The sequence below is a fragment of the Heptranchias perlo genome, chromosome 27 (assembly GCF_035084215.1).
Source record: "Heptranchias perlo isolate sHepPer1 chromosome 27, sHepPer1.hap1, whole genome shotgun sequence".
In the NCBI taxonomy this organism is placed as follows: Eukaryota; Metazoa; Chordata; class Chondrichthyes; order Hexanchiformes; family Hexanchidae; genus Heptranchias; species Heptranchias perlo.
In genome coordinates this window covers 6,682,562-6,703,275 of record NC_090351.1, presented here as the reverse complement: position 1 = coordinate 6,703,275, position 20,714 = coordinate 6,682,562, and the positions used below count along the sequence as shown (strand labels likewise).

The 20,714-nt window shown below is 44.4% G+C and overlaps 2 protein-coding genes across 3 annotated transcripts in view; one reads left to right on the top strand and one right to left on the bottom strand.

The window, feature by feature from the left end:
* Positions 1-20,714, bottom strand: part of LOC137344365 (AT-rich interactive domain-containing protein 2-like) — a 309,213-nt gene that overhangs the window by 161,999 nt on the left and 126,500 nt on the right. The gene's annotated exons all lie outside the window — the stretch shown is intronic.
* tmem9 (transmembrane protein 9) overlaps positions 1-20,714 on the top strand; it is a 571,911-nt gene that overhangs the window by 486,951 nt on the left and 64,246 nt on the right. For both annotated transcript variants that reach the window (XM_068007264.1, XM_068007263.1), the window contains exon 2: positions 7,103-7,194. In XM_068007264.1, coding sequence (XP_067863365.1) covers positions 7,103-7,194 — 92 coding nt within the window. The remainder of the gene's footprint in view (positions 1-7,102; positions 7,195-20,714) is intronic.

The window sequence follows — 20,714 nt, the reverse complement described above, 5'->3', positions numbered from 1 at the left end:
TCTCTGCCCCTTTTTCATTCTCTCTCTCTCTCTCTCTCTCTCCGCCCCCTTTTCATTCTCTCTCTCTCTCTCTCCGCCCCTTTTTCATTCTCTCTCTCTCTCTCTCTCTCTCTCTGTCCCTTTTTCATTCTCTCTCTCGGCCCCCTTTTCATTCTCTCTCTCTCTCCCTCGGCCCCTTTTTCTTTCTCTCCCTCTCTTTCTCATCCCCTTTTTCTTTCTTTCTCTCCCTCTCTCTCTCTAGGACCCCTTTTTCATTCTCTCTCTCTCTCTCTCTCCGCCCCCTTTTTCATTCTCTCTCTCGGCCCCTTTTTCATTCTTTCACTCTGTCTCTCTGTCTCTCTCTCTCTCTCTCGGCCCCTTTTCATTCTCTCTCTCTCTCTCTCGATCCCTTTTTCATTCTCTCTCTCGGCCCCCTTTTCATTCTCTCTCTCTCCCTCGGCCCCCTTTTTCTTTCCCTCCCTCTCTCTCTTTCTCATCCCCTTTTTCTTTCTTTCTCTCCCTCGGCCCCTTTTTCTTTCTATCCCTCTCTCTCTTTCTCATCCCCTTTTTCTTTCTTTCTCTCCCTCGGCCCCTTTTTCATTCTCTCTCTCTCTCTCTCTCTCTCACATCCCCTTTTTCTTTCTCTCTCGGCCCCTTTTTCTTTCTCTCTCTATCTCTCGGCCCCGTTTTCTTTCTTTCTTTCTCTTTCTTTCTCTCTCTGCCCTTTTTTTATTCTCTCTCTCTCTCTCTCTCTCTCTCTCGGCCCCTTTTCATTCTCTCTCTCTCTCGGCCCCTTTTCATTCTCTCTCTCTCGGCCCCTTTTCATTCTCTCTCTTGGCCCCTTTTTCATTCTCTCTCTCTCGCTTTCTCTCTCTGCCCCTTTTTCATTCTCTCTCTCTCTCGGCCCCTTTTCATTCTCTCTCTCTCTCTCGGCCCCTTTTTCATTCTCTCTCTCTCTCTCTCCGCCCCTTTTTCATTCTCTCGCTCGCTCTCTCTCTCTCTCGCGGCCCCTTTTTCATTCTCTCGCTCTCTCTCTCGCGGCCCCTTTTTCATTCTCTCTGTCTCTCTCGGCCCCTTTTTCATTCTCTCTCTCTCTCTCTCGGACCCTTTATCATTTTCTCTCTCTCTCGGCCCCTTTTTCATTCGCTCTCTCTCTCACATCCCCTTTTTCTTTCTCTCTCGGCCCCTTTTTCTTTCTCTCTCTCTCTCTCGGCCCCGTTTTCTTTCTTTCTTTCTCTTTCTTTCTCTCTCTGCCCCTTTTTTATTCTCTCTCTGTCTCTCTCTCTCTCTCTCTCTCTCGGCCCCTTTTCATTCTCTCTCTCTCTCTCGGCCCCTTTTCATTCTCTCTCTCTCTCTCGGCCCCTTTTTTCATTCTCTCTCTCTCTCTCTTGGCCCCTTTTTCATTCTCTCTCTCTCTCACAGCCCCTTTTTCTTTCTTTCTCTCTCTTTCTCTCTCTCTGCCCCCTTTTTATTCTCTCTCTCTCTGCCCCTTTTTCATTCTCTCTCTCTCTCTCTCTCTCTCCGGCCCCTTTTTCATTCTCTCTCTCTCTCGGCCCCTTTTTCTTTCTCTCTCTCTCTATCTCTCGGCCCCGTTTTCTTTCTTTCTTTCTCTCTTTCTTTCTCTCTCTGCCCCTTTTTCATTCCCTCTCTCTCTCTTGGCCCCTTTTCGATTCTCTCTCTCTCTCTCGGCCCCTTTTTCATTCTCTCTCTCTCTCGGCCCCTTTTTCATTCTCTCTCTCTCTCGGCCCCTTTTTCATTCTCTCTCTCTCTCTGCCCCTTTTTTCATTCTCTCTCTCTCTCTCGGCCCCTTTTTCATTCTCTCTCTCTCGGCCCCTTTTTCATTCTCTCTCTCTCTCTCTCGGCCCCTTTTTCATTCTCTCTCTCTCTCTCTCTCTCGGCCCCTTTTTCATTCTCTCGCTCCTCTCTCTCTCGCGGCCCCTTTTTCATTCTCTCTGTCTCTCTCTCTCTCTACCCCTTTTTTCATTCTCTCTCTCTCTCTCGGCCCCTTTTTCATTCTCTCTCTCTCTCTCGGCCCCCTTTTTCATTCGCTCTCTCTCTCACTCTTTCGGACTCTCTCTCTCTCTCTGGCCCCTTTTTCTTGCTTTCTCTCGCTCTCTCAGCCCCTTTTTCATTCCCTCTCTCTCTCTGCCCCTTTTTCATTTTTTCTCTCTCTGTCCCTCGGCCCCTCTTTCATTCTTTCTCTCTCGGCCCTTTTTCTTTCTCTTTCTCTCTCGGCCCCTTTTTCTTTCTCTTTTCATTCTTTCTCTCTCGGCCCTTTTTCTTTCTCTTTCTCTCTCGGCCCCTTTTTCTTTCTCTCTCTCTGTCTCTCTCTCGGCCCCTTTTTCATTCTCTCTCTCTCTCACAGCCCCTTTTTCTTTCTTTCTCTCTCTTTCTCTCTCTCTGCCCCTTTTTTATTCTCTCTCTCTCTGCCCCTTTTTCATTCTCTCTAACTCTCTCTCGGCCCCTTTTTCATTCTCTCTCTCTATCTCTCGGCCCCGTTTTCTTTCTTTCTTTCTCTCTTTCTTTCTCTCTCTGCCCCTTTTTCATTCTCTCTCTCTCTCTCTCGGCCCCTTTTTCATTCTCTCTCTCGGCCCCTTTTTCATTCTTTCTCTCTCTCTCTCTCTCTCCGGCCCCTTTTTCATTCTCTCTCTCTCACAGCCCCTTTTTCTTTCTCTCTCGGCCCCTTTTTCTTTCTCTCTCTTTCTCTCTATCTCTCGGCCCCGTTTTCTTTCTTTCTTTCTCTCTTTCTTTCTCTCTCTGCCCCTTTTTCATTCTCTCTCTCTCTCTCTCTCCGCCCCTTTTTCATTCTCTCTCTCTCTCTCTCTCTCTCTCTCTCTCTCTCGGTCCCTTTTTCATTCTCTCTCTCGGCCCCTTTTTCATTCTCTCTCTCTCTCTCGGCCCCTTTTTCATTCTCTCTCTCTCTCTCCGCCCCTTTTTCATTCTCTCGCTCGCTCTCTCTCTCTCTCGCGGCCCCTTTTTCATTCTCTCGCTCTCTCTCGGCCCCTTTTTCATTCTCTCTGTCTCTCTCGGCCCCTTTTTCATTCTCTCTCTCTCTCACATCCCCTTTTTCTTTCTCTCTCGGCCCCTTTTTCTTTCTCTCTCTATCTCTCGGCCCCGTTTTCTTTCTTTCTTTCTCTTTCTTTCTCTCTCTGCCCCTTTTTTATTCTCTCTCTGTCTCTCTCTCTCTCTCTCTCTCTCTCTCTCTCTCTCTCTCTCTCGGTCCCTTTTTCATTCTCTCTCTCGGCCCCTTTTTCATTCTCTCTCTCTCTCTCGGCCCCTTTTTCATTCTCTCTCTCTCTCTCCGCCCCTTTTTCATTCTCTCGCTCGCTCTCTCTCTCTCTCGCGGCCCCTTTTTCATTCTCTCGCTCTCTCTCTCTCTCGGCCCCTTTTTCATTCTCTCTGTCTCTCTCGGCCCCTTTTTCATTCTCTCTCTCTCTCACATCCCCTTTTTCTTTCTCTCTCGGCCCCTTTTTCTTTCTCTCTCTATCTCTCGGCCCCGTTTTCTTTCTTTCTCTTTCTTTCTCTCTCTGCCCCTTTTTTATTCTCTCTCTGTCTCTCTCTCTCTCTCTCTCTCTCTCGGCCCCTTTTCATTCTCTCTCTCTCTCGGCCCCTTTTCATTCTCCCTCTCTCTCTTGGCCCCTTTTTCATTCTCTCTCTCTCTTGGCCCCTTTTTCATTCTCTCTCTCTCTCACAGCCCCTTTTTCTTTCTTTCTCTCTCTTTCTCTCTCTCTGCCCCCTTTTTATTCTCTCTCTCTCTGCCCCTTTTTCATTCTCTCTCTCTCTCTCTCTCTCTCTCTCTCTCTCTCGGCCCCTTTTTCTTTCTCTCTCTCTCTATCTCTCGGCCCCGTTTTCTTTCTTTCTTTCTCTCTTTCTTTCTCTCTCTGCCCCTTTTTCATTCCCTCTCTCTCTCTTGGCCCCTTTTCATTCTCTCTCTCTCTCTCGGCCCCTTTTTCATTCTCTCTCTCTCTCGGCCCCTTTTTCATTCTCTCTCTCTCTCTGCCCTTTTTCATTCTCTCTCTCTCTCTCTCGGCCCCTTTTTCATTCTCTCTCTCTCTCTCGGCCCCTTTTTCATTCTCTCTCTCTCTCTCTCTCGGCCCCTTTTTCATTCTCTTGCTCTCTCTCTCTCGCGGCCCCTTTTTCATTCTCTTGCTCTCTCTCTCTCGCGGCCCCTTTTTCATTCTCTCTGTCTCTCTCTCTCTACCCCTTTTTCATTCTCTCTCTCTCTCTCTCTCTCGGCCCCTTTTTCATTCTCTCGGCCCCTTTTTCATTTTCTCTCTCTCTCTCTCGGCCCCTTTTTCATTCGCTCTCTCTCTCACTCTTTCGGACTCTCTCTCTCTCTCTCGGCCCCTTTTTCTTGCTTTCTCTCGCTCTCTCAGCCCCTTTTTCATTCCCTCTCTCTCTCTGCCCCTTTTTCATTTTTCTCTCTCTGTCCCTCGGCCCTCTTTCATTCTTTCTCTCTCGGCCCCTTTTTCTTTCTCTCTCTTTCTCTCTATCTCTCGGCCCCGTTTTCTTTCTTTCTTTCTCTCTTTCTTTCTCTCTCTGCCCTTTTTCATTCTCTCTCTCTCTCTCTCCGCCCCTTTTTCATTCTCTCTCTCTCTCTCGGTCCCTTTTTCATTCTCTCTCTCGGCCCCTTTTTCATTCTCTCTCTCTCTCTCTCTCTCTCCGCCCCTTTTTCATTCTCTCTCTCTCTCGGCCCCTTTTTCATTCTCTCTCTCTCTCGGCCCTCTTTTTCATTTTCTCTCTCTCTGCCCCCTTTTCATTCTCTCTCTCTCTCTCTCTCTCGGCCCCTTTTTCATTCTCTCTCTCTCTCACAGCCCCTTTTTCTTTCTCTCTCGGCCCCTTTTTCTTTCTCTCTCTTTCTCTCTATCTCTCGGCCCCGTTTTCTTTCTTTCTTTCTTTCTCTCTTTCTCTCTCTGCCCCTTTTTCATTCTCTCTCTCTCTCTCTCTCTCTCCGCCCCTTTTTCATTCTCTCTCTCTCTCTCTCTCTCTGTCCCTTTTTCTCTCTCTCTCTCGGCCCCTTTTTCATTCTTTCTCTCTCTCTCTCTCTCTCTCTCACAGCCCCTTTTTCTTTCTCTCTCGGCCCCTTTTTTCTTTCTCTCTCTTTCTATCTCTCGGCCCCGTTTTCTTTCTTTCATTCTCTCTTTCTTTCTCTCTCTGCCCCTTTTTCATTCTCTCTCTCTCTCTCTCTCCGCCCCTTCTCATTCTCTCTCTCTCTCTCCGCCCCTTCTCATTCTCTCTCTCTCTCTCTCTCTCCGCCCCTTTTTCATTCTCTCTCTCTCTCTCTCTCTCTCTCTGTCCCTTTTTCATTCTCTCTCTCGGCCCCCTTTTCATTCTCTCTCTCTCCCTCGGCCCCTTTTTCTTTCTCTCCCTCTCTCTCTCATCCCCTTTTTCTGTTTTCTCTCCCTCTCTCGGCCCCTTTTTCATTCTCTCTCTCTCGGCCCCTTTTTCTTTCTCTCTCTATCTCTCGGCCCCGTTTTCTTTCTTTCTTTCTCTCTTTCTTTCTCTCTCTGCCCCTTTTTTATTCATTCTCTCTCTCTCTCTCTCTCTCTCTCTCGGCCCCTTTTCATTCTCTCTCGGCCCCTTTTTCATTCTCTCTCTCTCTCTCGGCCCCTTTTTCTTTCTCTCTCTCTCTCTCTCTCTCTCTCTCTCTCGGCCCCTTTTTCATTCCCTCTCTCTCTCTCTCTTGGCCCCTTTTCCATTCTCTCTCTCTCGGCCCCTTTTTCATTCTCTCTCTCGGCCCCTTTTTCATTCTCCCTCCCTCTCTCGGCCCCTTTTTCATTCTCTCTCTCTCTCTCTCGGCCCCTTTTTCATTCTCTCTCTCTCTCTCTCGGCCCCTTTTTCATTCTCTCTCTCTCTCTCTCTCCCGGCCCCCTTTTTCATTCTCTCTCTCTCTCTCTCTCTCTCTCGGCCCCTTTTTCATTCTCTCTCTCTCTCGGCCCCCTTTTTCATTCTCTCTCTCTCCCTCTCGGCCCCTTTTTCATTCTCTCTCTCTCTCTCGGCCCCTTTTTCATTCCCTCTCTCTCTCTCGGCCCCTTTTTCATTCTCTCTCTCTCTCTCTCTCGGCCCCTTTTTCATTCTCTCTCTCTCTCTCTCTCTCTCTCGGCCCCTTTTTCATTCTCTCTCTCTCTCTCTCTCATTCTCTCTCTCTCTCTCTCTCTATCTCTCTCTCGGCCCCTTTTTCATTCTCTCTCTCTCTCTCTCTCTCTCTCGGCCCCTTTTTCATTCTCTCTCTCTCTCTCTCTCTCTCTGTCTCAGCCCCTTTCATTCTCTCTCTCTCTCTTTCTGCCCTGTTTTTATTCTCTCTCTCTCTGCCCCTTTTTTATTCTCTCTCTCTCTCTCTCTCTCTCTCTCTCTGTCTCAGCCCCTTTCATTCTCTCTCTCTCTGCCCCGTTTTTTTTCTCTCTCTCTCTCTGCCCCTTTTTTATTCTCTCTCTCTCTCTCTCTGCCCCTTTTCCATTCTCTCTCTCTCTCTCTGCCCCTTTTCCATTCTCTCTCTCTCGGCCCCTTTTTTATTCTCTCTCTCTCTCGACCCCTTTTTCATTCTCTCTCTCTCTCGACCCCTTTTTCATTCTCTCTCTCTCTCTCTCGGCCCCTTTTTCATTCTCTCTCTCTCTCTCTCTCTCGGCCCCTTTTTCATTCTCTCTCTCTCTGTCTCGGCCCCTTTTTCATTCTCTCTCTCTCTGTCTCGGCCCCTTTTTCATTCTCTCTCTCTCTCTCTCGGCCCCTTTTTCATTCTCTCTCTCTCTCTCTCTCTCTCTGCCCCTTTTTCATTCTCTCGCTCTCTCGGCCCCTTTTTTCTTTCTCTCTCTCTCTCGGCCCCTTTTTCTTTCTTTCTCTCTCTCTCTCGGCCCCTTTTTCTTTCTAACACACACACACTTTGTAATCTTGTTCATCCTGTTGTGAATTTTCAGCGATGTGGTTTTCTTTATACTTCTGTTTTGGCCTTACCAATGTTTATAACACTGCTCCTCTGTTGCTTTGGGGTCAGTAATGAAACATCTATCCAAAGCCCTTTATCCTTGTGATCTATTCAGTAGTGCCATTGAACAGGGATGTAGAATGTATCTTCACTGTATTTTGGTAGTGTGGGGAGATTCTTACTGACTTCTGACTGTTTCTCTAGAGCTCTGAAGATGTGAGGTGCAAGTGCATTTGTCCTCCATATCGGGATCTGACTGGCCACATTTACAACAAGAATGTCTCCCAGAAAGACTGGTAAGGGATGGTCCTAATATATCAGTAGCATTGTACTGTTAACATGAACAGGCTTTTAAATAGTGCGGCTTACGAATATTCACTGCTTTTGAGGACTGGAGTCAATTGGATTGAATGAAATTCTGCTTTGGTCACTTGTCCAAGGGTGAAAAAAGTGTGAGAGAGAGCCAGGTAGAGATCGGCAAGAAGCAAATACTGTGTCTCCAATAACGTGGTGTGGATGCTTTTTAAAATGATTCAATAAAGGTTATTTCCACAATTAATATTTACTGTGACTGGATCCATAACATACGTTTATAGGAAGAATGCAACAACCCTTGGGCAACTGGCAGACTTTGGGAAAGAACTATATCCTGCAGCTGGCACATTTTGAAACACTAAGGAAGCCACTGAAATACTAGGATTAGTTTTATTGCCGTAATATTAACCTTAAACTACAATGAACACTTAAATGATTTTAATTCCAAATACATACATTTTAAATGTTGAGCACTGCCTACTTTTGTTATCCCTTATCCTACTCTCTCTCCCCATTTTTTATGCCCTGTTTTATGTTAGTTTTTTTTTGCCCACCAAATCTGTTAACTCTATATACTCTTATATATTGTTTCTTTGTCAACAAAACCTAAATTTTAGATTCTTTTGATATCTTTTTTCCTCCTCATAGTTCCAACCATCCATTTTGAAGATGGAAGCAATTTGTTAAAAGATATAACACAACAACTTGCATTTATATAGCGCCTTTAATGTAGTAAAATGTCCCAAGGCACTTCACAGGAGCGATTATCAAACAAACTTTGACACTGAGCCACATAAGGAGATATTAGGACAGGTGACCAAAAGCTAGGTCAGAAGAAGTGGGTTTTAAGGAGTGTATTAAAGGAGAAGTGAGAGGTAGAGAGGCGGAGAGGTACAGGGAGGGAATTCCAGAGCTTAGGACTTAGGCAGCTGAAGGCACAGCCGCCAATGGTGGAGCGAAGAAAATTAGGGATTTACGCAAGGCCTGAATTGGGGTAGTGCAGAGATCTCGGAGGGTTGTAGGGCTAGAGGAGGTTACAGAGATATTGAGGGTCCATGGAGGGATTTGAAAACAAGGCTGAGAATTTTAAAATCGAGGCATTGCTGGACTGGGAGCCAGTGTAGATCAGCGAGCACAGGGGTGATGGGTGAACAGGACTTGGTGCGAGTTAGGATACAGGCAGCAGAGTTTTGGATGAGCTCAAGTTTACAGAGGGTGCAAGGTGGGAGGCCGGTCAGGAACGCATGGGTATAGTCGGGTCTAGAGGTAACAAAGGCATGGATGAGGGGTTCAGCAGCGGATGAGCTGAGGCAGGGCTAGAGACGAGCAACTTTACGGAGGTGGAAGTAGGCGGTCTTGGTGATGGAGCGGTATGGCGTCGGAAGCTCATCTCGGGCTCAAATAGGTCGTAAAGGGTGCAAACGGTCTGGTTCAGCTTCAGACAGTGGCTAGGGAATGGAGTTTATGGCGGGGACTGCTGGATGTCGGATAAGCAGCGTGACAAATCAGAGGCAGTGGTGAGGTAGAGCTGGGTGTCATCAGCATTTGTGTGGAATCTGACGTGTTTTCGGATGATGCCGCTGAGGGACAGCATGTAGATGAGAAATAGGAGTGGGCCAAGGATAGATCCTTGGGGGACTCCAGAGGTAACTGTGTGGGAGCAGGAAGAGAAGCCATTGCAGGTGATTCTCTGACTGCAACTGGATAGATAGGAATGGTACCAGGTGAGGACAGTCCCACCCAGCTGGACAACGGAGGAGAGGTGTTGAAGGAGGACGGTGTGGCTGATCTTGCCAAAGGCTGCAGACAGGTCGAGAAGGATGAGGAGGGATAGTTTACCACGGTCACAGTCACAGAGGATGTCGTTTGTGCCTTTGATAAGGGCCGTTTCAGTGCTGTGGCAGGGGCAGAAACCTGATTGGCGATAGATACTGTTTGCCTGAAATGGCCCTTATTTAGCCATTTGGATGGCAGGAGTGATGATTGAGATGTGATCAGACCAGTATGACACATTTTTACACATCAAAACACGAAGGGCCAGCAGTATAAAGGCCACCGAGCGAGTGAAGTCAGCCACAGAAGAGGGAAAGGCAAGAATGCACTGCATGGGCCATTGTAGACAAGGTTCACCTTCATTCTGGCAAAAACATAAGATGTCCTCAATTTGAATCTTTGTTTTCAAATTATTCTCTTAAAAATAAATAGACTTCCAGTATCCAATGCACCTTTTTGTTTGTTTATTTAAAACATTAACAAGATTAAAAAGTCACCCATGAATCTCTACTCAGAAATGGGAAACTCACATCTTCAGTGTATCTTTTTCCCTTTTTTCTTGCATATGCCTGTTCTTTGTAAAACCACAGTTCTTCCTTGTGGGAACTTCCAGTGAATAAAATATACTGGTTCTTTTGGACAGGAAATTACTTGATTACTTTTGGCATCGAGCATTTGATCTGTGGCTTCAGCTACTGGTGCTTTAATGTGGATGAAGAGGAAGGCAGACTCTAGTCTATTACCCCAGGACATGGCAATTCATTTTAACTGGGAACCTTATTAGATTTTAAATACTGTACACAAAAAGCAGGAATCTATCTGTTATATATTAAAATTTGGTGACCCACTCGGTGATTTTGTGCAGGTGTTTTTATTAGATGACATAATGTTAAATAGCAAATCATCCACACTGGAGTTTTAAGTGTCTGTGCAGCATCTCACACTCAGCACTGGATGGCTCTGCAACAGCACATGTTTCCTGTAATCAAAAAGTGCTGACTGCAAGTCACATCTGAAAGGTCGGTTTTGAGATCTACTGTGATTTTGTTGGTTATTGAATTGTGTTTTCCTTCCTTTTCCAACAAGGAACTCATAGGTCAGTAGGAAAGAAGTAACCCCCAGGGAAGGGTACTAATGCTGTTACTGTAATACGCACCAAAGTCAAGCAGCAAGTTATAAATCCTCTAAAAATGAGCGAAAATAAATTTAATTCCTGACCCTGCAGTCTTCTGAGGTTTGTCCCCGCCCCCCCCCCCCCCCCCCCAAATCAAAATTGGGCCACGGATGGAGGGCACAGCAGCTTCACCAGAACCCAGCCATCTATACCACCCTCCACTAAGATCAAAATCTAAGAGCTGATATTCCAGAATGCCTCACACCCATTTAGGTATTTCCCCTGCCTTTGCTTCCTCCACCCCCTGGCCCCTCCCCCCCTCCCCCGCATCTCACCTAACCCACCCCTCCCAGTCCCACCTTCCCCTCCATGTCTCCTCTGCCTCCCCAATGCCCCATTTCCTTGTCTATTCCTTCCATCTGCCCCGGCTTTGATACTCTGGCCCTCTAACCCTACTTCACCTGATCACTTGATCATGTACAGCACCACGGGAGTTCAAGCAATGTTACATTAAATTGGAGCAGTTTGTAATTGAACAATCATGTGACACTGCAACCATTTTGTGCTGGTGACTACGTAAATAATTAGAATGAAAAGGTGAGCAGATGTTGTTTAATGATTGTGTTCATATAATGTTGTTCCCATCTGGAGTATTGCAGGTGTAAATTCACACTCTGCCAGTGAGTGGCGCTGCATGTTCGTGCACAATGCATTGTTTCCCTCAATACTGACTTCAATAACCCCAAGGGGACACTTGTAGATTAGGACTGACAGAAAAAGGAAATAGAAATGTAAAAAAATTTAAGAAATATAAATGTGGACAAAGGCCAACAGAAAAGGAAAAAGACCAATAAGGAGAAATTGAATGAAAGACTGATGTAAAAAAAAACTCCAGAAATGTATTTCAAAATATCATTAATGCCTCAGTACTGTGTGTCTTTCAAGATACTGCAGATATAAAATGTTGGTAGCACCAAACTGCTGTATTTGTTACTGTTTTATGCGGATGACAATTGCAGTGTACTTTCATCATTGTAAGTCACAATGCAGAGTGCATCAATTTGTGTTTCCTGATAACAGTTTCTGTAATACAACCTGCCAAATGTACTCCAGTGCACGGGCTGTACTATACAGTGAACAGAAACAGTAACAAAAAGATCTTGTAGCTGGCACTTGTTGCTTTTAAACAGATGATGCCCTAATCTTTAAAATATGCATTGATCCTGTCTCTTACTCGAGAAACAGTCTTATTAAACCCCCCCCTATAGTATATCAAAGGATTTATGTGACTGATGCCAACTATTTAAATCACAATGCCTAATCCCATTGATCTGATCCACATAGACCAGCTGAGCTATCTTCCTTCGCGCTTTCTCAATTGGAACAGTTCTCAATGCACTGAGATCTGCTTAGTGAGTAAAGGCAAGCACAGCTTGGTGTAACACAGCCATAAGGCCTGATCTCTGCTTAGTGCTGAGTTAGCCAATCTCCGTGGCAGCAGTTAAAATGCTAAAATGAGCCTCAGCACCCCTGATCTAAGGAGAGGATGGGATCGAGCTCCACAATCAAACAGCTTGTCAATTAGTCACTGTCTAGAAGAAATTTACAGGATTATGGGGAAAGAGCAGGGGAGTGGGACTAATTAGATAGCTCTTTCAAAGAGCCAGCACAGACATGATGGGCCAAATGGCCTCCTTCTGTGCTGATTCTATGTATGAAGAATGGTCACTTCTGGAGATGTACCAGAGGGCTGCACTCACCCATTGGACCAGCACGAGGCAGCACCTTCACTCGGGAAAGGGGCGAAACTGGAACATGAAGATAATGGGCTGGATTTTCCTGTGAAAATAACGGCGAGGCTGACGGGGCTCACCATTATTTCTGTGCATTTGGTACAGCAGCTTCCGGCGACTGCATAGGCGCAGTCAAATGCGGAAATCCTGAAGTTGCTGTACCAGATGCTACCCTCCTCTGTAAGCTGCGCAAGATCGACATCTCGCCAGCTGGCTCCCCATTCAAATGAATAGAACAGCGTGAATTTGCTGCACTGACCTGATTAATATGAACTAATCTTGCTAACAAAAGATACATTATGTCATTTCAAGTCTAAGCACCCTTTTTAACAGTGTGGTAAGTCTTAATAATTGCCAAACAACCTCACTGGCACTGAAAATTAACTTTTACAAGTGTTTTTTTTAAAAAATGTAAAATTTTTACTTTTTTTCTTTCTGTCTCTTTTATCTCTGTCTCTTAATTGAATCTTTCTTACCCTCTCTTTTTATTTTGTTTTCTGTACCTGATTTGACATTGAATTCACTATTCTGATTTACACTTTCTGATTCTGACTGCACTGCTTATTAACATGCTTCAATCTGATTGGTTATGGGGAAACACAATTACTTGCCCCATTCATACAGGTCCCAGATGCCCTGGAGTAGGCACGCGTTGCATTGAGTGCCCAATGAGAGGAACTGGCCGTGCAAAAGCCCATGTAAAGCCTATGGGCAAGGACAAGTCTAACGAACGGCAGGCACCATTCATTCGCCGCTCGTGGGTAAATCCGGCCCATTATCTTTTTTTCTTTGCATATTCGATTTAAGATCCACCCAATAAAATTCATCAAAACTGGTACCTTGTTCAGGGTGCAAGAGGGCTGACACTATTTCAGTCACGTTATAAATCATAAGAGTGAAGATGGAGAGGTTTATGTATATCAGCAAACTTGGAGATTGAATTACTGTCTTAAATTCACTGCTAGATATTTGTGTGTGTGTGTGTGTGTGTGTGTGTGTGTGTGTGTGTTACAAGAACATAAGAAATAGGAGCAAGAGTAGGCCATATGGCCCCTCGTGCCTGCTCCGCCATTCAATAAGATCATGACTGATCTTCTACCCCAACTCCACTTTACTGCCCTATTCCCATATCCCATATCCCATGATTCCCTTAGTGTCCAAAAATTTATCGATCTCAGTCTTGAATATACTCAACAACTCAGCATCCACAGCCCTCGGGTAGAGAATTCCAAAGATTCACAACCCTCTGAGTGAAGAAATTTTCCTCACCTCAGTCCTAAATGGCTGACCCCTTATCTTGAGACTATGACCCCTAGTTGTAGACTCTCCAGCCAGGGAAACAGCCCCTCAGCATCTACCCTGTCAAGGCTTCTAAGAATTTTATACATTTCAATGAGATCACCTCTCATTCTTCTAAACTCCAGAGAATATAGGCCCATTTTACTCAATCTCTTCTCATAGGACCAGCCCTGTCATCGCAGGAAGCAATCTAGTGAACCTTCGTTGCACGTAGATCCTTCCTTAGGTAAGGAGATCCTTCCTTAGGTAAGGAGACCAAAATTGTACACAGTACTCCAGGTGTGGTCTCACCAGAGCCCTATATAATTGCAGTAAGACCTCCTTACTCTTATACTCCAACCCCCTTGCAATAAAGGCTAACATACCATTGGCCTTCCCAATTGCTAGCTGTCCCATCATGTTAACTTTCTATGATTCATGTACAAGGACACCCAAATCCCTCTGACTACCAACATTTCTTAGTCTCTCATCTTTTAAAAAAATATTCTGCTTTTCTATTCTTCCTACCAAAGTGGATAATTTCACATTTCCCCACATTATACTCCACCTGCCCACTCACTTAACTTGTCTATATCCCTTTGCAGCCTCTTTGCGTCCTCCTTACAGCTTACTTTCCCACCTAGCTTTGTATCATCAGCAAGCTTGGATACGTTACACTCGATCCCCTCACCTAAGTCATTGACATATATTGTAAACAGCTGAGGCCCAAGCACTGATCCTTGCGGCACCCCACTAGTTACAACCTGCCAAACCGAAAATGACCTGTTTATTCCTACTCTCCGTTTTCTGACATTAACCATTCCTCAATCCATGCCAACATATTATCCCCAATCCCATGAGCCCTTATCTTATGTACCAACCTCTTGAATGCCTTTTGAAAATCCAAATATATCTACCCTGCTAGTTACACCTTCAAAAAAACTCTAACAGATTTGTCAAACGAGATTTCCCTTTCATAAAACCACGTTGCCTCTGCCTAATATATAATGATTTTCTAAGTGTCCTGTTACTGTGTCCTTAATAATAGATTCTAGCATTTTCCCTGCTACTGATGTCAGGCTAATTGGCCTATAGTTCCCCGTTTTCTCTCTCCCTCCTTTCTTGAATAGCGGGGTTACATTTGCTACCTCCCAATCCACGGGGACTGTTCTGGAATCTAGGGAATTCTGGAAGATCAAAACCAATGCATCCACTATCTCTGCAGCCACCTCTTTTAAAACCCTACGATGAAGGCTATCAGGTCCAGGGGATTTGTCTGCTTTTAGTGCCATTAATTTCTCCAGTACTTTTTCTTTACTAATCCGAATTAATTTAAGTTCCTCCCTCTCATTAGACCCTTGGTGCCCCACTATTTCTGTTATGTTTTTTGTGTCTTCTGCTGTGAAGACCAATACAAAATATTTGTTTAACATCTCTGCTATTTCCTTATTCCCCATTATAATTTCTCCTGTCTCCACCTCTAAGGACCCGTGTTTACTTTCGCCAATCTATTCCTTTTTACATACTTGTAGAAGCTCTTACAATCTGTTTTTATATTTCTTGCTAGTTTACTATCATATTCAATTTTCTCCCTCCATCAATTTCTTGGTCCTCCTTTGCTGGTTTCTAAAACCCTCCCAATCCTCAGGCATACTGCTGTTTTTGGAAACATTGTAAGCATCTTCTTTTAATCTAACACTATCCTTAACCTCTCTAGTTAGCCACGGTTGGATCACATTTCCTGTGGAGTTTTATTCCTCAAGGGAATGTATATTTGTTGAGAATTATGAATTATATTTTTAAATGTTTGTCATTGCTTATCTACCATTGTATTTTTAATCTAATTTCCCAATCTACCTGAACCAACTTGTCCCTCATACCTAAGTAATTGGCTTTGTTTAAATTTAAGACCCTAGTTTTGGACTTAACTACATCACTCTCAAACTCAATATGAAATTCTATCATATGATCACCCTGCCCCAAAGGATCCTTAACTGTAAGATTACTAATTAACCCTGTCTCATTACACAATACTAGATCTAAAATAGCCTGTTCCCTAGTTGGTTCCTCGACATATTGTTCTAGGAAATTGTCTGGAATGCATTCCATGAACTCGTCCTCCACACTACTTTTGCCATTTTGATTTGCCCAGTCTATAAGAAGATTAAAATCCCCCACGATTATTGCATTACCCTTGTTACATGCTCCTCTAATTTTCTGATTTATACTCTGTCCAGCACTATAACTACTTTTAGGGGGCCTATAAACTACTCCCACCAGTGTTTTCTGCCCCTTGACATAGTAACAGGAGGTATTATTACAGCCCTGGGATCTAATTCATGAGTTAATAATTAGACATTTTTTCTTCTTCCATGTCACTCCATATATTTGATGCTGCCTTCTGCACCATGTTGCTCCATGTTCTCTTCTCTACCCCCACCCTGCCCCCAGCCCTGCATCATTAAATAGCACCATTCCCTCCTACTCTGCTTATACTGGTGATATACCAATTTCAGAATGCAAGGGAGGCTGGGATGGCTCGCCTCCCAGTAGCATTATCTGCATCTAGCGCACTGAGAGCTGGGAAAAGCAGTAAAAAGGTACATCAGGCAAGAGGAAGCACTCAGTCACATTAGAGAGGTAAGAGAAGGTGGAGAGGGAAGGAAACAGTCTGCCTGTCAGACGATGTCTGATTTTCTGACTGACCAGAGTGTCAAGCCACCCATTAGTGCCTTGCCGTGATGAGCTAGAAATGCCACATATGGCTGAATCCTGATTAACAACATAAAAAAAATGTTGACTAACAGAAGTTCCAATTAGTAGGTCACACAAGTCCTGTAAAGATGGAAATTTGTGGTGTCACTTAGAGTTTCCATATTGTGCATAAGCAGAGTAGGAGAGAATGGTGCTACCTATTTAATGTAGAGATATATGACAGGTATGCAGATATGTATGTTTCTATGAATGTATCAGAAATTCTGATGATAAACTCCCATTCATTGTTAACATGTCTCCTCTCCCAGTTGCTGATTGATCTGTTTATCATTTCCTTTAGTTTGACTTATGCTATGTAGCTACACAGATGCACAATGCACCATAATAGGAGCTCCTGCTATTCTTGGGTTGAAAACTCCTTGTGATCAATGAAAAAGTTGGATTGCAAGAATTCTATTGGATGTAGTAGATCAGTCTACTTGGGATACATAATCCAGCCTTTTTTTCCACATTATATGAACTCTATAAAAACCCTAGTGTTATGATTCAAGCTTTCTTCCGGCACTTCAACTTATTTTCACAAAAAGTAGTTTCCATTAGCAGATCAAATCTCCTGTGACCTGAAATCTCTACCTTTTACACATTCCATTTGAGACATTGTCACGGTTACTCCTTAACCATGGTATATTGCAGTAGACATCACATAGGTTACCCACCATATTTTCCTGTCTACTTTGAAAGGCAGTAAATACCACACTATTAGTCTATTGTGATTGGGCTAAAACTAATAGTCATATTTATTTGCAAGTTAGGTGTTACACAGATGCTTTAAGACAATGTTTAATCTGTCTCCCTTAAAACAAAGATTCCTTGATTGCTTAGCCATTTGGGGATAATTAATATTTTCTACTTTCCCCATTCTGTATTATATATAGTAATATATTAGTATTTTGAAGAAGGAATTGCCCAATCAGCAAACAGACTGTGACCTAATTGGTCTCTGAATACAGGAAGTGGCACTAACAACAAAAGCTGTCCTCCTCTTAATGAAACAAGATCTATCTAAACAGCATTGTGTATTAGCTACTACTCTGACGGAGACTATGAAATTCCTTTTTGACTACGGCCGGCTGAAGCCAATCTTTAAATCACATCAGTCCTCATTTTACAATATAGAAACTTTCCCTTTTGACCCAGGATGCAACCTCTGCTTTCAACACACCTGGGTGCATGGCAGTGTTACAGTGGGCTTTTCTGAATGAAATAGATTCAGAGAATTATTTTTTGTATTATTATGTTTACAAAACAAATGGTAGGAATGAAAATGCCTCTGGATGTAGACATGAGCGATCCTTCCATCTGTTCAAATTTAAAAAGCAAGTACCATTTTTTATCTTCTAAAAATTGAGACCGAATTGCTCAGCGTCTTTCTCCAATGAATAACTGACTCATACAGACCAGGAAGGTCACAGATTCGATCTCTGGTTTATGCCAAGTTAGCTGCAGGGATGCTACAATTGGCCTCAGTACCTCTGGGTTCGGGAGAGGAAAATGAAGCAGGGTTTCTGCACCTGATTGCTGACCACCATCTCTCGCTGGAAGTGTCAGTTGGAAGACTCCAAAGTCAGAGTGCTGCCGACTGAGCCAAGCTGACATGCAGCCTCAGTCTCCTGGTTTGAACCATTTGATACCATTACATACACCATTTACAACACTTAATGTGAGTATCATATTCCTCCTTTCTTTGGACAAAAAACCTAGACAAAGAAGTTTGCACTGTATATTCATTAAAGCAGTACAAGATGTGCTACAGAAACGGTTGTAACTTGACCCTTTTTGATTGAAGTGTTTCAGACAGCAGCTGAAGTAAATCACGCAAAGGTAAAGATGAAATTTTATCAGACATGTGAAAGCCTTTGAAAAACAAAATAAAAGGGTCTCCTTATTTACAGTTTTGTATTTGTTTGCATTTAATTAATGTTTTAATGTTTTTTTTAAAGTGTCTTGCGTGTGGTCCAACAAGCGATGGATGAGCAGTGCACAGAAGTGTAAAAGCCATCTGGCCACCGCTTTTTTCCCCCCTCTTTTCCTGAAAGGGCTGATTCTTGTTGGGATACAGTTCCATCTGCAACCCCCAACCCTCCAGTACCTCACCCAAGTGGCTACTCTTCATTGTGGGCCTAGAGCCCGAGTATCGGCAGGTTATTTCACTGAGCCCAAACCTGTACAACTGACCCCCACATGAGGCAAGTGGGAGCAAAAACCACTGGCTGGTTTATGTTTTTTTTGCTTAATCCAGTTTGCTGAAGTAAAGCCTAGGTGACATTGACCAGGGAGTGAACTTGGGACCTTAGTACTACACTAGATTAACCGTTGGGCCATCAGGCAGCTTTCTGCAAATGCCTAATTTTAAAAGTAAAGAATACAACAGGGAGGAAAAGTGGAACAAAGGAAATATGCAGCAGCTTACCTAAATCCTGCTCAGACCTTCAGGACCTGGTTCCTGGATTGATTGCTTGTCATATACATTGAAGCTGTGTTATAAGAAGATCTTTCTTTTGCCCAACAATATATAGAGTCATAGAGTTATACGGCACGGATAGAGGCCCTTCGGCCCATCGTGTCCGCGCCGGCCATCAAGCCCTGTCCACTCTAATCCCATATTCCAGCATTTGGTCCGTAGCCTTGTATGCTATGGCATTTCAAGTGCTCATCCAAATGCTTCTTGAATGTTGTGAGGGTTCCTGCCTCCACAACCCTTTCAGGCAGTGAGTTCCAGACTCCAACCACCCTCTGGGTGAAAAAGTTCTTTCTCAAATCCCCTCTAAACCTCCCGCCTTTTACCTTGAATCTATGTCCCCTTGTTATAGAACCCTCAACGAAGGGAAAAAGATCCTTAGTATCCATCCTATCTGTGCCCCTCATAATTTTGTACACCTCAATCATGTCCCCCCTCAGCCTCCTCTGCTCCAAGGAAAACAAACCCAATCTTCCCAGTCTCTCTTCATAGCTGAAGCGCTCCAGCCCTGGTAACATCCTGGTGAATCTCCTCTGCACCCTCTCCAAAGCGATCACATCCTTCCTGTAGTGTGGCGACCAGAACTGCACACAGTACTCCAGCTGTGGCCTAACCGGTGTTTTATACAGCTCCATCATAACCTCCTTGCTCTTATATTCTATGCCTCGGCTAATAAAGGCAAGTATCCCATATGCCTTCTTTACCACCTTATCTACCTGTTCCGCCGCCTTCAGGGATCTGTGAACTTGCACACCAAGATCCCTCTGACCCTCTGTCTTGCCTAGGGTCCTCCCATTCATTGTGTATTCCCTTGCCTTGTTAGTCCCTCCAAAGTGCATCACCTCGCACTTTTCCGGGTTAAATTCCATTTGCCACTGTTCCGCCCATCTGACCAACCCATCTATATCGTCCTGCAGACTGAGGCTATCCTCCTCGCTATTTACCACCCTACCAATTTTTGTATCATCAGCGAACTTACTGATCATACCTTTTACATTCATATCCAAGTCATTAATGTAGACCACAAACAGCAAGGGACCCAGCACCGATCCCTGTGGTACCCCACTGGCCACAGGCTTCCAGTCACAAAAACAACCTTCAACCATCACCCTCTGCCTTCTGCCACTAAGCCAGTTTTGTATCCAAAGTGCCAAGGCACCCTGGATTCCATGGGCTCGTACCTTCTTGACCAGTCTCCTGTGGGGGACTTTATCGAAGGCCTTACTGAAATCCATGTATACCACATCCACTGCGTTACCCTCATCCACACGCCTAGTCACCCCCTCAAAAAATTCAATCAAATTAGTCAGACATGATCTTCCCTTGACAAAGCCATGTTGACTATCCCTGATTAATCCTTGCTTCTCCAAGTGGAGACTAATTTTGTCCTTCAGAATTTTTTCCAATAATTTTCCTACCACTGATGTAAGGCTCACTGGCCTGTAGTTCCCCGGTTTTTCCCTACTCCCCTTCTTGAATAATGGTACTACATTAGCGGTTCTCCAGTCCTCTGGCACATCCCCTGTGGCCAGAGAGGTTCTGAATATATGTGTTAGAGCCCCTGCAATCTCCTCCTTTGCCTCACACAGTAGCCTGGGATACTTTTCGTCCGGGCCTGGGGATTTATCCATTTTTAGGCCTGCTAAAACCGCCAATACCTCCTCCCGCTCGATGTTAATATGTTCGAGTATATCACAGTCCCCCTGCCGTATTTCTATGTCTACATCGTCCTTCTCCATAGTGAAAACAGATGCAAAAAATTCATTTAGAACCCCTCCTACATCTGCCGGCTCCACACACAGACTGCCATTTTTGTCCCTAATGGGCCCTATTTTTTCCCGAGTCATCCTCTTACCCTTAATATACTTATAAAACATCTTAGGATTTTCCTTTATTTTGCTCGCCAGTGTTATTTCATGGCCCCTCCTTGATCTCCTAATTTCTTTTTTAAGTATCCCCCTGCACTTTTTGTACTCCTCTAGGGCTTCCTCCGTCTTTAGCCTTTTGTATCTGCCAAAAGCCCTCCTTTTTTTCCTAATCCATTCTCGTATATCCCCTGACATCCAAGGTTCCCTGGAGTTCTTGGAACCACCCTTGACCTTTACGGGAACATGTTGCCATTGTATGGTCTCAATCTCCCTTCTGAAAGACTCCCATTGCTCCGATGCGGATTTTCCTACAAGCAGCTGATCCCAGTCCATTTTGGCCAGATCCTGCCTTATCCTATTAAAATCGGCCTTCCCCCAATTTAGAACCTTTATTTCCGGCCCCTCCCTGTCCTTTTCCATGACCACCTTAAATCTCACCGAA